Below are 14,905 nucleotides of genomic sequence, written 5' to 3'. Positions count from 1 at the left end.
AGGGGGCTGTGAATACGCTGCATGGTGCATGTGAGAATAGAGGAGAGGTCAACAGATGCAGGCACAACAACACCCGAGGCATTTTGTCTGTACCCGTCACTACCCCAAGGCTGGCGTTTATAGACTCCTCCACAGCTACCAGGACACGTCGGAGGAGATCTGCTCTTCAGTGCCTCTGCTTCACAAAACAGGCTGTCACAGAGCTGTACCATCTGGCTGCAGGCTGCCCCTACGGACAAGATCTGACCCAGGGACGGCGCTTTGCGTCGAAGTGAAAGTTACCATAGCACGAAGCGTTCATGCTAGTGGGTGCTTACAAGCCACCCAGGGGATATCTGGCCGTCAGGTAGTCTGCAGCGCACACACACGTATCAGGGGAGTAGCAAACGCTGTGTTTGCAACTGCTAAGTGGTAACACCTTCATCTCAAGAGGCCTCAGCTGGGCAGGGCGCAGAGCTTCCACTAGGGTGGCTGAGTTTGCCCAAGTGCTAAGCATCGCAGATGGCATCCGTGTGGGCAACAGGACTCCGCATATCAACCCCATAGCTAAAGGAGCGGCAAGAATTTGCACTTAATTAAATGTTCAGGTGATGTCAGTCGTGACTCAGTGGGTAGCACTCTCACCTGAGTCAGAAGGTCGTGGGTTCAAGTCCCACTCCAGAGACTTGAGCACATAATCCTGGCTGGCACTCCGGTGCAGTGCTGAGGGAGTGCTGCACTGTTGGAGGTGCCGTCTTTCGGATGAGACGTTTAATCGTTCTGCTCTCTCGGGTGGATTTAAAAGATCCCCTGGCACTATTTTGAAGAAGAGCAGGGGAGTTCTCCCCGGTGTCCTGGCCAATACTAATCCCTCAACCAACACCTAAAACAGATACAGAAGCACAATACTGGAAATCTGAAATAAAAACAGAAAATGCTGGAAATACTCAGCAGGTCAGGCAGCATCTGTGGAGAGAGAAACCGAGTTAACGTTTCAGGTCGATGACCCTTTGTCATTATACCTAAAACAGATGATCTGGTCATTATATCATTGCTGTTTGTGGGAGCTTGCTGTGCGCAAATTGGCTGCTACATTGCAACAGTGACTACACTTCAAAAAGTACTTCATTGGCTGTAAAGCGCTTTGGGACGCACTGAGGTCGTGAAAAGCGCTATAGAAATGCAAGTTCTTTCTTTCTATTTGGCCACAGACCCATCATTATGCAGGTCAATGGCCATTATTCAGGAAGCAGCCATGATGCCTTCATTATGTGGCATTCTTGATGCCTGCATTTCTGGAAGAAGAAACAACACTGGATAGATGGCTCTTAGGAGACCAGGGCTACTGACCCCTTGAAAAACACCCGCACAGCAGAGGAGATACTGTTCCTCTGCCAACTGCGCCAGCAAGAAAAGTGTGGCATGCAACTTTAGCACAGTGGACAATTTGCGGAACAGCAATGGTCACGTACAATACTTGAAATATTACCTTCCAGAGGCTACGGTTGTTCCCAATTTAGTTTGTGTCATGCTCAATGGGCCTCACGAGAATCGTGTGCTACAGTGAGGAGTGCTCTTACTGCACCTTCCCCTCGCTACCAGCAAACTTCCTCCTCACTTGCAGATGAAGGGGAGCCGGGTGACTGCATTGACTTGGTTGGTAACCCTGTGCTTTTACAGGAGGCTGGCCTTCAGCCCCAAATAGGACCAACCCCCCGCGCCACCATCACCACCTCCCCTAAGCACACCTCCAGCAGGGCCTCCAAGTCTTCAGCATCAAAGGGAGCGATGTTGCCCTCATGTCTCCGTTGTGCCGTCGTGAACAACTGGTCCACATTCTGCCGTCACTACAACTTCCCCTGTTAATGGTGAGCTGCAGTGCTTTAAGGGTTGCTGCATCACTGGATTTTATGCTTCCCAGCCAAGTGTGCTACAGGCTGAGCCGTCCGGGCTGGTTTTTCCACATGCCAGTAGCCTATTCAAATTAGAGGAGGGACTCCCCTCACAAAGTTTGGCAAGGCCGGTCCATTGAGCTGCCAGCACAGGCAGGCTTATGGCATAAGCCAACACAAAGCCCTTTCCTGTCAGTCTTGCAAAATTGGAGCACACGTGTAATCTACCCTACCGTAAACTCTATCACGCCCATTTAGTCTCTTGAGGGACCAGTCTGTAGAAGTATTCCCTGATCTTCAGGGATTATCACGGAAATTGCACTTTTTATGATATTGATAAAAATCTAAACCAAGCTCATGCTGAGACCACAAAGCTTCGAATTTTGCTTGCTTCAGTTGAACTGACTAAATGAAGGTGGGCTCAGCACTCTGGTCTGATTTTCTGCTGCTGCTTTGATAGCGTGGTCTCTACATTTGTGGTTTTCAAACTTTTCTGTACGGAGGTCCCTCTGTAAATACTTTACAGACACGCTCTCAAGGACCCCCTGTCCTAACTTTGAAAAGACAGTCTCAATTGCCCTAAGCAAAGCGGGCAATCGTTGCAGACCATGTTTTTTTTTAATATCAGTATACAGCAACAGAAACTAGTATGTCAAGAAATAGAGAAGAAATGAGAAGTGCAGAATGCTCAGGACACTGGGCAGCCCATCAATACCGCTTGGATTTTCCAACCATTGGCCGCGCTGGGGCAGAAGATCGAGCCCCCCTGTGCTCGTGGTGTGTGGTGTGCCCATCCCCAGACAGACAGAAATATGATGGCCTCTGGGACCCCCTTGTACAGGAAACTCTCTGGTATCCGGCACCGATGGGACCGGCGTGTTGCCGGTTGATTAAAAATTCCGGATGACAGAGAGCGTTATCTACCAAGGCTATTTTTAACAAACAAAGAGTCAGACTCCTGTTATTGAGGTGTTCGGACTTCCGACAGCGCCAAGAAGCCGAGTAGTGGCAGTTTGGAGAACTACCCACACTGACTAACTCGGCCACCGCGGGAGACTCGGACTTGGCAACAATTCCGGCTATTGAGGTGTTTTCGGAGTATGAATTTTGCCGGTTAATAGAGAATTCCGGATATTTAGGTGCCGTTTAAACGAGAGTTTCCTGTACATCCTGCAGAGTCTGACGACACCAATCGGAAATCTTATGCCCTATATTCCCTTGAGCCGGGAAAGACATTTATGCCTTGCAACACACATACACCTTTACTCTCATCTATGAAACCGTAAATTTCGATTGATGAATGTTAGAGCGAATTAGAGAAATTCACAGAAGAAAGGACCATGACTTAGCTCTGAAGGTTAAATTTTGTGAGGCCTCGCTCAATGGGAGCACGGATTGGAGGACCGTGAGCATCACCAGGAATCGGGAGCACTGCGAATCCGGTGCACTGACCTTTGCACCCAGTTGTCCCGGCTGCCCTTCCATCAGGCAAGGCTCTTGAGAGCAGAGCCTCGCAAAGTTCACCCTGTGGTTTGCTGGGAGTCAACAAACGAACATCGAATTGCATCTTATCTTTGATTTTGGTGCTGAGGTGCGAATGCCGTCCTCCCAAGAGTTCATGAGATTTGAACCCAGTACCCTGTGGTTCAGAGGTCAGTGTCAAGGCAACTGGCAGCCCCAGCAGTTTTACAATTGTAAATATTGGTAATACCCAGTAAAGTGGCTCAGTCTTAGACATGTTCTTCCGTCTTGCCTTTTCAGGTGAAATGTTACCATAAGCAATACAAAAACCCGGAGCGTGACGTGGTTTTCCGAGTACAGTTCCATACTTGTGCTATCCATGGCACCCAGCTCTGGTTTGGAAAGGATGAACTGGATGATGCTTATGGAGGTCAGTGGGAATTTTCAGGAACAACAGTATCCCTATCTGCACTGGTCATGTGGAGCAAAGTTGAGATGCTCTGTGTTCAGCCCCATCACTATGTTTTACGTCGATATACAGTCGGCACATACTAAGGTCCAAATTGGTTTTGAAAAAAAAGATGATCAATTTAAAGATATTTGGGTATTGTGCCCCTTTTCCCAATGCTGTACAGCATTCCCCAGCCCAGAGAGTACAGAGGGCCTTGCTCCCAGGAGCTGGGTGCCAGGTTCTTCCTTAGAACATTAGAAAGCATTGAAGAAGCCTATTCCTTTCAGGTCCAATCCACTCTTATCATCTGCTGAGAAAAAGATTCTGCAAACTTGCCCCTCGCCCCAAAGCAGAACAGTCTATGCTGGATATCTTTTACCAGTTGCCTTCCCTGGTAAGATATTCCCGTGGTCCCAGGAGCTCGGGGACCATCATATTCCAAATAGGATTTAATTATCTCGACCAGTGCTTATCCTTATAGCCTTCAATCCCAGACTCTCCTGTTCGTTTTTCTGGGATCAAAATCCCGATCGCTCCACTCTGCCAGTTAGTCCACTAAAACCCAAAGACATAAACACCGTCCAAAATTGCAATGGCGAGTTTATTAGGTGGGCCACCGGCACCCGAAAGGGCGCTTCAAGGTCACCCCACCCCTATCCACCCTTGAAAGACAGAGCAACCTAAAGCCTCTGTGCCGCAGGTCCTACCAAGGCCCTTCTCTGTCTTTCCAAGCACAGCAAAGGTAATCGATCCCCTTACCAGTGATTACCTTGTATGCAGAGCTCCTGGGGTCTTCACAAAGGCCTCAATGGATCTCTTCCCAGCTGAGTGCTGGCAAGGGTTCCATTCAGGCCTTATAAGAGTGGAATTCTTGGAGTAGACCCATACACGCAGGGGGGGCAGGGGAGGGGGCAGAAGATGGTAGCACCTAAGAAATACGGCAGAATGCTGGAAAAATGGGATTTCACCCCATTTTCCACTCCCCAATCCGGAGATTTGCCAAGTTATTCCAGGGCCTCCCTTGCTAGGAGAAAGTGCAAGTCCCCAGCTGTACCTGTGCTCCAGGACAGCCTGGATTAGATCAGTGGCTGACTATGGGGAATGGAAGCTCACATGCGTCTACTCCGTGCCATGATGCCCTCAGTGTCAGTTTGGCAGTTTGTGGATCCAAGCCCCACTCCTGGATTTGACCACAGAATCCAGGCTGACATCCTAATCCAGTTCTGTCCTCCAAATGAAACATTAAACCAAGGTCCCATCTGCCTTTTTAGGTGGACACAATGACACTATTTGAAGAAGAGCGAAGAGTTCTTCCAGTGCCCTGGCCAATATTTCCCCCTCAAACCAATAATAGATTAACTGGTCATTCAACTCACTGGCGTTTGTGGGATCTTGCTGCGCGCATAATGGCTGCTGCACTTACGTACATAACAATGGACGCTGCTCTTCAAAGTAGTTCATTGTATATGAAGCATTTTGAGATGTTTCTAAGAGAAGTTAGAAGGAGCTTTAGAATTGCAAGTTCTTTCAAGTGTGTGCTGAGGGAGTGCTGTATTGTCAGAGGTGCTATTCTAAGGATGAGATATTAAAGCAAGGTTTTGTCTGCCTTTTCTGTTGGCGGGGGACGTTTACGAGCCCATGGCATTCATTCAAAGAAGAGCAAGGAATTCTCACGGTGTCTTGGCCAATATTCCTCCCTCAACCAACAGCACCAGAAACAACATTAACCGGTCATTCACCTCATGGCTGTGGGGATCTTGCTGTGCGCAGAATGGCTGCCGCGTTTGCCTGCAAAGCAACTGTTACTGCATTTCAAAGTAATTCATTGCGTAAAGCGCTAAAAGATGTGGTATGGCGCTATACAAACGCAAGTCTTTCTTCTAAAAGTGGTATTTTGCTCTGCGGCATAAAGCGCAGTTTTAACACAGCAAGTGATTGGGATTGAGGCCATTTGCACGGGTTTCTGCCAGGCTTTTGCACCAGCACTGTAACATTTCAGCACAGTCACGTCAGGGAGGACTTGTGTGGCGCAATGAAAATGGCGGCGCATTCCCTTCTGGGCTGGAGTAGCAGAAAGAAAACGGCTCTGTAAAAAAAAAAAAAAATGTTTAATGAAAGCACTTGTATTTCACCCCTAGATGAACTTCAGTGAGGCAGTTGCGGCAGCTTAAATCACTTCAATCTGAGAGTGGCGCGCACGTCTGGTTTTAAACCCAGAAATATTACATTTGCATTTTGTAAAAAAAAATTCTTCCAATGACTAGAGAGCATGTGACTCGTATTCTTGCTGGGTTCATTGCTTGCCTCTAAATTGTCTTTCTGAATATCTTAAAATCTTTACAATGTTAAAAACTCTGTGAGTATACTGCCCTGTGTTACTGTAATAGGGCCCTGGCTGCAGCAGAATGTAGCGCCTTTATAGTCTGAATGTTTGCGCACAGAATACGCAGGCCAGAGGGTTACGGATTACATGAGAAGCATGCACAGTAATTTAGAGGTAGAGAAAGTGCGCGATGTGATGAACAGGAGGAGCTCTTCGAGGTTAGTGAGGGTTCTGTGTGCTAGAAATCTTCAGTGACTGAAGAAATTCGTGCTTGCACAACTGAGGTACTGGTGGTGACTCTTGTTCTGCTCTCTTCTTAGACGACAGGTTTCCACGAGATGCCACAGTGGAGTTTGTTTTCTCTTCAGGTCCAGAAAAAACCAAAGGTAAGAAATTAAGTAATACTGGGAGCTTTGAAACAAGATCAAGATACTGTATAAAAAAAGTTTTTTTTTTTAAGTTTAAAAAAAACTGTGCATGCTGAAAACCTGCAATGAAAAGAGAGAATTGCACAGAATGTCCGTCAGCACTTTGGAAGCGAAAAGACAGGTTAATGTGTCGGATGTAGTCCCTTCGTCAGAGCTGAGTTGGATGCTAGGTCGCAGGTGGATTTCTTCAGTGGGCAGTAGATCTCTTTGTTAACAGTTAGATCTTATTGTGGGCAGTAGATCTCTTTGTTAACAGTTAGATCTTATTGTGGGCAGTAGATCTCTTTGTTAACAGTTAGATCTTATTGTGGGCAGTAGATCTCTTTGTTAACAGTTAGATCTTATTGTGGGCAGTAGATCTCTTTGTTAACAGTTAGATCTTATTGTGGGCAGTAGATCTCTTTGTTAACAGTTAGATCTTATTGTGGGCAGTAGATTTCTCGTTTAACAGTTAGATCTTATTGTGGGCAGTAGATCTCTTTGTTAACAGTTAGATCTTATTGTGGGCAGTAGATCTCTTTGTTAACAGTTAGATCTTATTGTGGGCAGTAGATCTCTTTGTTAACAGTTAGATCTTATTGTGGGCAGTAGATCTCTTTGTTAACAGTTAGATCTTATTGTGGGCAGTAGATCTCTTTGTTAACAGTTAGATCTTATTGTGGGCAGTAGATCTCTGTTAACAGTTAGATCTTATTGTGGGCAGTAGATCTCTTTGTTAACAGTTAGATCTTATTGTGGGCAGTAGATCTCTTTGTTAACAGTTAGATCTTATTGTGGGCAGTAGATTTCTCGTTTAACAGTTAGATCTTATTGTGGGCAGTAGATCTCTTTGTTAACAGTTAGATCTTATTGTGGGCAGTAGATCTCTTTGTTAACAGTTAGATCTTATTGTGGGCAGTAGATCTCTTTGTTAACAGTTAGATCTTATTGTGGGCAGTAGATCTCTTTGTTAACAGTTAGATCTTATTGTGGGCAGTAGATCTCTTTGTTAACAGTTAGATCTTATTGTGGGCAGTAGATCTCTTTGTTAACAGTTAGATCTTATTGTGGGCAGTAGATCTCTTTGTTAACAGTTAGATCTTATTGTGGGCAGTAGATCTCTTTGTTAACAGTTAGATCTTATTGTGGGCAGTAGATCTCTTTGTTAGCAGTTAGATCTTATTGTGGGCAGTAGATCTCTTTGTTAGCAGTTAGATCTTATTGTGGGCAGTAGATCTCTTTGTTAGCAGTTAGATCTTATTGTGGGCAGTAGATCTCTTTGTTAACAGTTAGATCTTATTGTGGGCAGTAGATCTCTTTGTTAACAGTTAGATCTTATTGTGGGCAGTAGATCTCTTTGTTAACAGTTAGATCTTATTGTGGGCAGTAGATCTCTTTGTTAACAGTTAGATCTTATTGTGGGCAGTAGATCTCTTTGTTAACAGTTAGATCTTATTGTGGGCAGTAGATCTCTTTGTTAACAGTTAGATCTTATTGTGGGCAGTAGATCTCTTTGTTAACAGTTAGATCTTATTGTGGGCAGTAGATCTCTTTGTTAACAGTTAGATCTTATTGTGGGCAGTAGATCTCTTTGTTAACAGTTAGATCTTATTGTGGGCAGTCGAACTCTTTGTTAGCAGTTAGATCTTATTGTGGGCAGTAGATCTCTTTGTTAACAGTTAGATCTTATTGTGGGCAGTAGATCTCTTTGTTAACAGTTAGATCTTATTGTGGGCAGTCGAACTCTTTGTTAGCAGTTAGATCTTATTGTGGGCAGGTAAATCTCTCTGTTAATATTTAGATCTTACAGTGGGAAGGCAGATCTCTCTGTCAGTAGACCTGATGAAGACATATTACTTGCTGTGCTGAATCCTTCTGTTCCCAACTGCAGACGGAGAACATTTAAGGAATGACTCTACAGTGACCGTGGATTACAACACGTCTGATCCAACTGTTAGATGGGATTCCTACGAGAACTTCAACCTTCACCATGAGGATGGTTTGGAAGGTATTGGAATGGAGTTCAGAATTCTTTTGGTTGTTGCTGTCTTCCTGTTGTGTTGGTCAAGTTTTTTTAAGCTTGATTCTGCTGACTTGGAATTCTGGGCAAAATCCTTCTAATTCAAGTGAGCTGATTGAGAAGTCCTATCCACAATGGCTGGTTTACCATGGAATAAGCTGATTAGGTTGATACAGGGGCTACGTGACAAGCCCAGGTCACAACCTGAAGTGACCCAATTTGTGACATTCATGTTTGTTCACAAAACCAATTCAGATTGGTGGAATAAAAATAGGAAATCTTGCAAATGGCAAGTTGGTCAGCATCTGAAAGGAAAAGATAGGTTAATGTTTCTGGTGGGGTCCTTCATCAGAACTGGGAAAGGAAAGTAAGAAAGCCCCTTTGTAGGACTGAGCAAAACAAGAGGGGCTAGGAGGGGAGAACAACAGGTCATGGGCAAGCGTTAGGTATGTTAACTACTGTTAGAAAGAGGCTGGGCCTGAACATTAGCAACTTTAGACCTTAGACCTAAGCCATCTCCACATTACACAGTGCAAAATTAATAAATACTTAATGGAATCACAAGTCTTGGCAACACCGCAAACCTGCAGGATTATCTCAGTTGCTGCATCCTCCATGCACCTCAGTTTGTACATTGAGTGGATACACTGTCTCTCACCAGCTTTTTGGAACTAATTCCCCTGCCCCCATCCAACCCCACCTTTTATTCTCCTGCTTCAGCTGTGGCTCAGTGGGTAGCACCCTCGCCTGAGTCAGACGGTTGTGGGTTCAAGTCTCACTCCAGAGACTTGAGCACAAAAATCCAGGCTGACACTCCCAGTGCGGTGCTGAGGGAGCGCTGCCCTGTCGGAGGTGCTGTCTTTTGGATGAGACGTTAAACCGAGGCCCTGTCTGCCCACTCAGGTGGATATAAACGATCCCAAGGCACTATTTCAAAGAAGAGCAGGGGAGTTATCCCTTGTGTCCTGGCCAATATTTATCCCTCAATCAACAGAACAAAAACAGATGATCTGGTCATTATCACATTGCTGTTTGTGGGAGCTTGCCGTGTGCAATTGGCTGCCGCGTTTTCTACATTACAACAGTGACTACACTTCAAAAAGTACTTCATTGGCTGTAAAGCGCTTTGAGATGTCCGGTGGTCGTGAAAGGCAGTATAGAAATGTAAGTCTTTCCTTTTTTTTCTGAACTTGATCGTGACTTTGTGTCTTAATCTGATTGGCACAAGGACGAAGTGGGAAAAGCTGCACACAAACAAGTCCTGCTCCTGAAAAGAATGGCATTGTAGCAATAGTATAATCTTGTAATCCCTGCGCTTCCGGGTGCAGCTGAGCTCAGTGAGGCTGAATATAGCTAAGTGCCTGAGAACTGGCTCGTGTCACAGAGCCAAGGCACTTCTGTAAAGGCTGGTTCATATTCCGAGCAGTGCAATCAACAACTTCTTATTCTAGGCTGCCATTCTAGGAAAGGTACTAAATCTCAACTGTGGGGACCTGGTACATTCCACTGCAGGCCAATTAAAGGGCCACGGTCACTGCATTGGATAGTATTGGGCATATTTTATAAGTAGCGTGTTTAGCCAAGGGTCAGTCAGTTGTGGATCAGCCCCCAGGCTGGTCCGAAGTCACTGCTCGCATTAAAATGAAGGGAGTCACTCTAAGTGCGGTAAGGGTATGGTAGCATAGCGGTTATGTTACTGGACTAATAATCCAGAGGCCTGGATTAATGATCCAGAAACGTGAGTACAAATCCCACCACGGCAGCTGGGGAATTTAAATTTAAGTAAATCTGGAATAAAAAGCTAGTATCAGTAATTGGTGACCATGAAACTACCGGATTGTTGTAAAAACCCCATCTGGTTCACGAATGTCCTTCAGGGAAGGAAATCTGCCGTCCTTACCTAGTCTGGCCTATATGTGACTCCAGACCCACAGCAATGTGGTTGACTCGTAACGGCCCTCTGTGGTTCAAGAAGGCGGCTCACCACCACCTTCTTAAGGGCAATTAGTGATGGGCAATAAATGCTGGCTTTGCCAGCGACGCCCACATCCCGTGAACAAATTTAAAAAAATTGGAAGTATCGCCTCCGCAGCAGTGAAGGTAGAAATTGAACCATTTTCAAAACTGTTAAGGAGTGTTTTTGATAAGTGTATATTTTAATATGAGCAGTAAGGCAGTACGTTGAACACACAGTCCTTCCCCTTTTTGCTGGTAGTTTTTACTGAATGTTGTTTGGAATAGCTGTGTTTGGTGAAGTAATGAGGCGGTCCTGTCACTGTCCCCCATTGCACACTCCATGGGGCTGATTTTAGACTCTGCTACAACTCGTGTGCACTGGTTCATGGGATATAGCAGACCAAGAAAAGGTCATTTAGAGAGCAATGGTAATGTTCAGACAAACTTTTTTGGCGGCCAATACTGGCCCACTGTTCTTCATTCTCTTTTCTGCTGCCACTTTGGTTCTCATGAACCTTTGTGCCAGTTGCTTTTAATGTTTTCTGCCTCTAGCACCATAACTGCCACAAATGGGTTTCCCAGTGGCAATTCCCCTATCTGAGCTGTAGAAAAGAACCAGTGAAGGGATGCCCGGCAGTTCAGGCCGCACGTGAGGTGCTCTGTGCCCACCTGCCGGAACTGCACATTGGTATCTGCAGACGAAGATGAACATACTTCACTCTGGAAGATGATTAGTGCAGGTGGATGCTTCTCGAAAGAAGAAAGGAAGAAAGACTTGCATTTCTATAGCGCCTTTCACGACCACCGGACGTCTCAAAGCGCTTTACAGCCAATGAAGTACTTTTTGGAGTGTAGTCACTGTTGTAATGTGGGAAACGCGGCAGCCAATTTGCGCACAGCAAGCTCCCACAAACAGCAATATGATAATGACCAGATAATCTGTTTTTAGATGTTGATTGAGGGATAAATATTGGCCAGGACACCAGGGGGAACTCCCCTGCTCTTCAAAATAGTGCCATGGGATCTTTTACGTCCACCGGAGAGGGCGAACGGGGCCTCGGTTTAACGTCTCATCTGAAAGATAGCACCTCCGACAGTGCAGCACTCCCTCAGCACTGCACTGGGAGTGTCAGCCTAGATTTATGTGCTCAAGTCCCTGGAGTGGGACTTGAACCCACAACCTTCTGACTCAGAGGCGAGGGTGCTACCCACTGAGCCACAGCTGACACACTATTCTCAAAGGAAGACTCAATAGACCCACTAAGATATGTGAATGCCTGACTAAGTGTAATGCTGGTTAGTAAGTCATTCATTCTGAGGTACTGCATGAAAGAAGGCATGATAGGGTCGCCACTGTTGCCTTATTGGCCGTACCTGCCAAGATGCCACCAACCATATCTGACGTTCATGGCACGTTACCAGGCAATGGTTGTGGGGAACTGTCTTCATAGGGTCTGGGCCATCTGCTGCAAGGACACCTGCAGCTACCATGCAGCACTGGGCTGGCACAGCCAGTGACACTAGGAGTCAGGCAGGCTGCAGTGTTAACCTATGGGGATGGTGCCATGAATTGGCACGGCGGTTCACCGTCATTGCAACCAACTCATGCTGCACCCCCCTCCACTTCAGAAGCCATCAAATGGGGATCTGGTGCTTGACTGCTTTGTCCCTTATCTGCAGACTTCAAAACAACAACAACAACTTGTATTTATACAGCGCCTTTAACATAGTAAAACATCCCAAAGCGCTTCACAGGAGCGATTATCAAACAAAATTTGACACCGAGCCACATAAGGAGATATTAGGACAGGTGACCAAAAGCTTGGTCAAAGAGGTAGGTTTTAAAGAGCATTTTAAAGGAGGTAGAGAGGCAGAGAGGTTTAGGGAGGGAATTCCAGAGCTTAGGGCCCAGGCAGCTGAAGGCACGGCCGCCAATGGGTGGAGCGATTCAAATCGGGGATGTGCAAACTTTGGGGGTTCCTTTCCCATCATTGGTTCTGCTCCTTCAGCCGTGGCAATGGATTGACATGCCTTTCATGTCTTTCCAAAAGCTTTCAGACTTTTTGTCACCCTATTGTGACATTCCCCATCCCTTCAATATTTCACTTGCATGCGATTTTCTGCTCCCACAACTCGTGTGCTCTCTATAGTTGGACCTGTGGATCGTGAAATTTGCACCAGTTCTGAACGATTTAGAACTGACATACACCATTAGATGAAAATCAGCCCCCGCATCTCAAACCTTGGCAGAGTGGCTTAACCAGATGACCACACTCTATTAAAGGACTGTTCACATTCACTTACCACAAACGATTTGTCGCTGTCAAAAGATCTATTTAGTGGTTTTAATGAATCATTGCAGCTTACTGCAGCAGAACTTGTTTGTTGCACTCATCAAGGTGAGGGACGTCAGTGCTGGGGAATGTAATCTTTGCATTTTGAGTACTCAGTGTCTGCATCAAGCACTCCCAGGTCAGATAGAGCAGAGTAAAGCTCCCACTGCCTTAATACAAAAGCAAAATACTGCGGATGCTGGAAATCTGAAATAAAAACTGAAAATGCTGGAAATACTCAGCAGGTCAGGCAGCATCTGTGGAGAGAGAAACAGAGTTAACATTTCAGGTCGATGACCCTTCGTCAGAACTGGAAAAAGTTGGAGATGGAACAGGTTTTTAAGCAAGTGTAGGGGCAGGGAAAGTGGGGGAGGAAAGAACAAAAGGGAAGGTCTGTGATAGGATGGAAGGCAGGAGAGATTAAGAGACAAAATGGACGATGGTGCAAGGCAGAAGGAGATGGTAATGGGACAAGTTAAGAAACAAAAGATGGCTCTAGATGAAGTGTAAATGGCGATGGCAGAATGAAAGACAGCTGCCATGTGAGAGAGAGAAAAAAAATGGGGAAAAAAAGGATAGGGGCAGAGGTTATGGTCTGAAATTGTTGAACTCCACGTTGAATCCAGAAGGCTGTAAAGTGTCACTGCCTTAATCCCACTCTCAGAACAGCGCCCCCTACTGCCAGGATGTATCTTTCCAGTTTGCACACCAGCCACCTGTCTGAGGGAGATTGGCAATTCGGGGGAGATTTGTGTCAGTGGGCCTGTGCCCGCTGAAACGCAGGTTGAGAGTGGCCGCACTTACTTCAGGAAGGGCCCTTACGGGTAGCAGACAAAGGAGGCTTTTGATCCCATCAGTCTGGGCTGGATTCAAACTCAGGATAAAGGATAGTGTCCAACCCACTGCATCGCCCAGTCCCTCGAACGTGTTATTACAAACCACTTAAAACAAACATTTTCCTTCCTCCCAGTAGAAGCTTCATTGTAAGTCAAACCACTGATTTAAAAAATATATATATCTACTTTCCTGGTCCCGACACATCTGTACTGACAAGGGTTGACGGGAACAGCAGCCAAGAATCACATCCATGAGCTACAGTGAACGTGTGCACACTTACTGATTGCAGTCAGGAATCTGGTAACAAAATGCATGCAGAATATATCAGTTTTAGTCCCCTGTCCATTAATCTGCTTATGTCAACACATCTGGGGAACATTAAATCGAAACCAGTGGACCAGATTGGATTTATTTGCGTGGCAACCGTACGCTTTCAAAGCAAGGCCCAAAATTTCAGTTTCTCTATCAAACTGGAATCTGTGTCTGGAACGACAGGGGATGGAGGAAGTCTGGGGAATCTTTATCTTATTAAGTGCCTGAGAGGTGATGAGTTTAGCTGGGAGATCTGCCTATGCTGAGTAGCGAAATGCCAGGCGTAAATGTTTTTTTTTACCTAATTCCGTCACTGGACTGGTTCATGCATTTTGGAGTGGTTGTACTTTATTGGATTCATTTCTAATCCCTCCTCTCCTGACTCATGCTGGGATACGGTTTGAGGGGCGCTGGCAGCCCTCTGGTACCTCCCACAAGTGTGGCAGCACAGTGAAGCCCGATCCTGTCCTTTCTTGATATTCACATGCACGCACATCCAACAAGGGCCATTGCATAGCGAACAGGATGGGAACTAACGTAATAAAACTCACTACGCACTTGGTTTGAGCATAAAGCAAGGCTTTAATCAACTTGTTTCAGAACATGGAGATCTAGTTGTACTTCACTAGTTCCTTGTCTTACAAAATGTCCCTGTCAAGGTGGGCCCACGCCCGAGTATTTATACTCCTTGGACGGCGCCACCAGCTGGCCGTCCAGTGTTATTTCATAGGTAGTTTCTCGATGATGACATTTATGACAGGAACCCTGGTGAGACCCCTCCCTAGACCCTTTGTAGGACCCCTACTGCCACCCTGTCTAAGATCAGCTCGCTCAGCACAGACCAGGGGACAAATCTGAGGCCTACTCCACGACGGGCTGCAAATTTACCAACTGATCCATTATTGATATTGAAGTTTTCATTTTCAGATTTTAG

At 45.8% G+C, this 14,905-nt stretch overlaps 1 protein-coding gene across 2 annotated transcripts in view; it reads left to right on the top strand.

Moving 5' to 3' along the window:
• Nucleotides 1–14,905, top strand: part of LOC147097048 (tensin-2-like) — a 333,523-nt gene that overhangs the window by 274,233 nt on the left and 44,385 nt on the right. For both annotated transcript variants that reach the window (XM_085972811.1, XM_085972810.1), the window contains exons 15-17: nucleotides 3,633–3,762; nucleotides 6,427–6,492; nucleotides 8,405–8,521. In XM_085972811.1, the coding sequence (XP_085828937.1) occupies nucleotides 3,633–3,762; nucleotides 6,427–6,492; nucleotides 8,405–8,521 (313 nt within the window). The remainder of the gene's footprint in view (nucleotides 1–3,632; nucleotides 3,763–6,426; nucleotides 6,493–8,404; nucleotides 8,522–14,905) is intronic.

The sequence above is a fragment of the Somniosus microcephalus genome, chromosome 33, assembly GCF_052327205.1.
Source record: "Somniosus microcephalus isolate GS21.2 chromosome 33, FLI_Smic_1.0, whole genome shotgun sequence".
Classification (NCBI taxonomy): domain Eukaryota; kingdom Metazoa; phylum Chordata; class Chondrichthyes; order Squaliformes; family Somniosidae; genus Somniosus; species Somniosus microcephalus.
The sequence above is the reverse complement of the archived record's forward strand: the minus strand, read 5'-3'. Positions and strand labels throughout refer to the sequence as shown.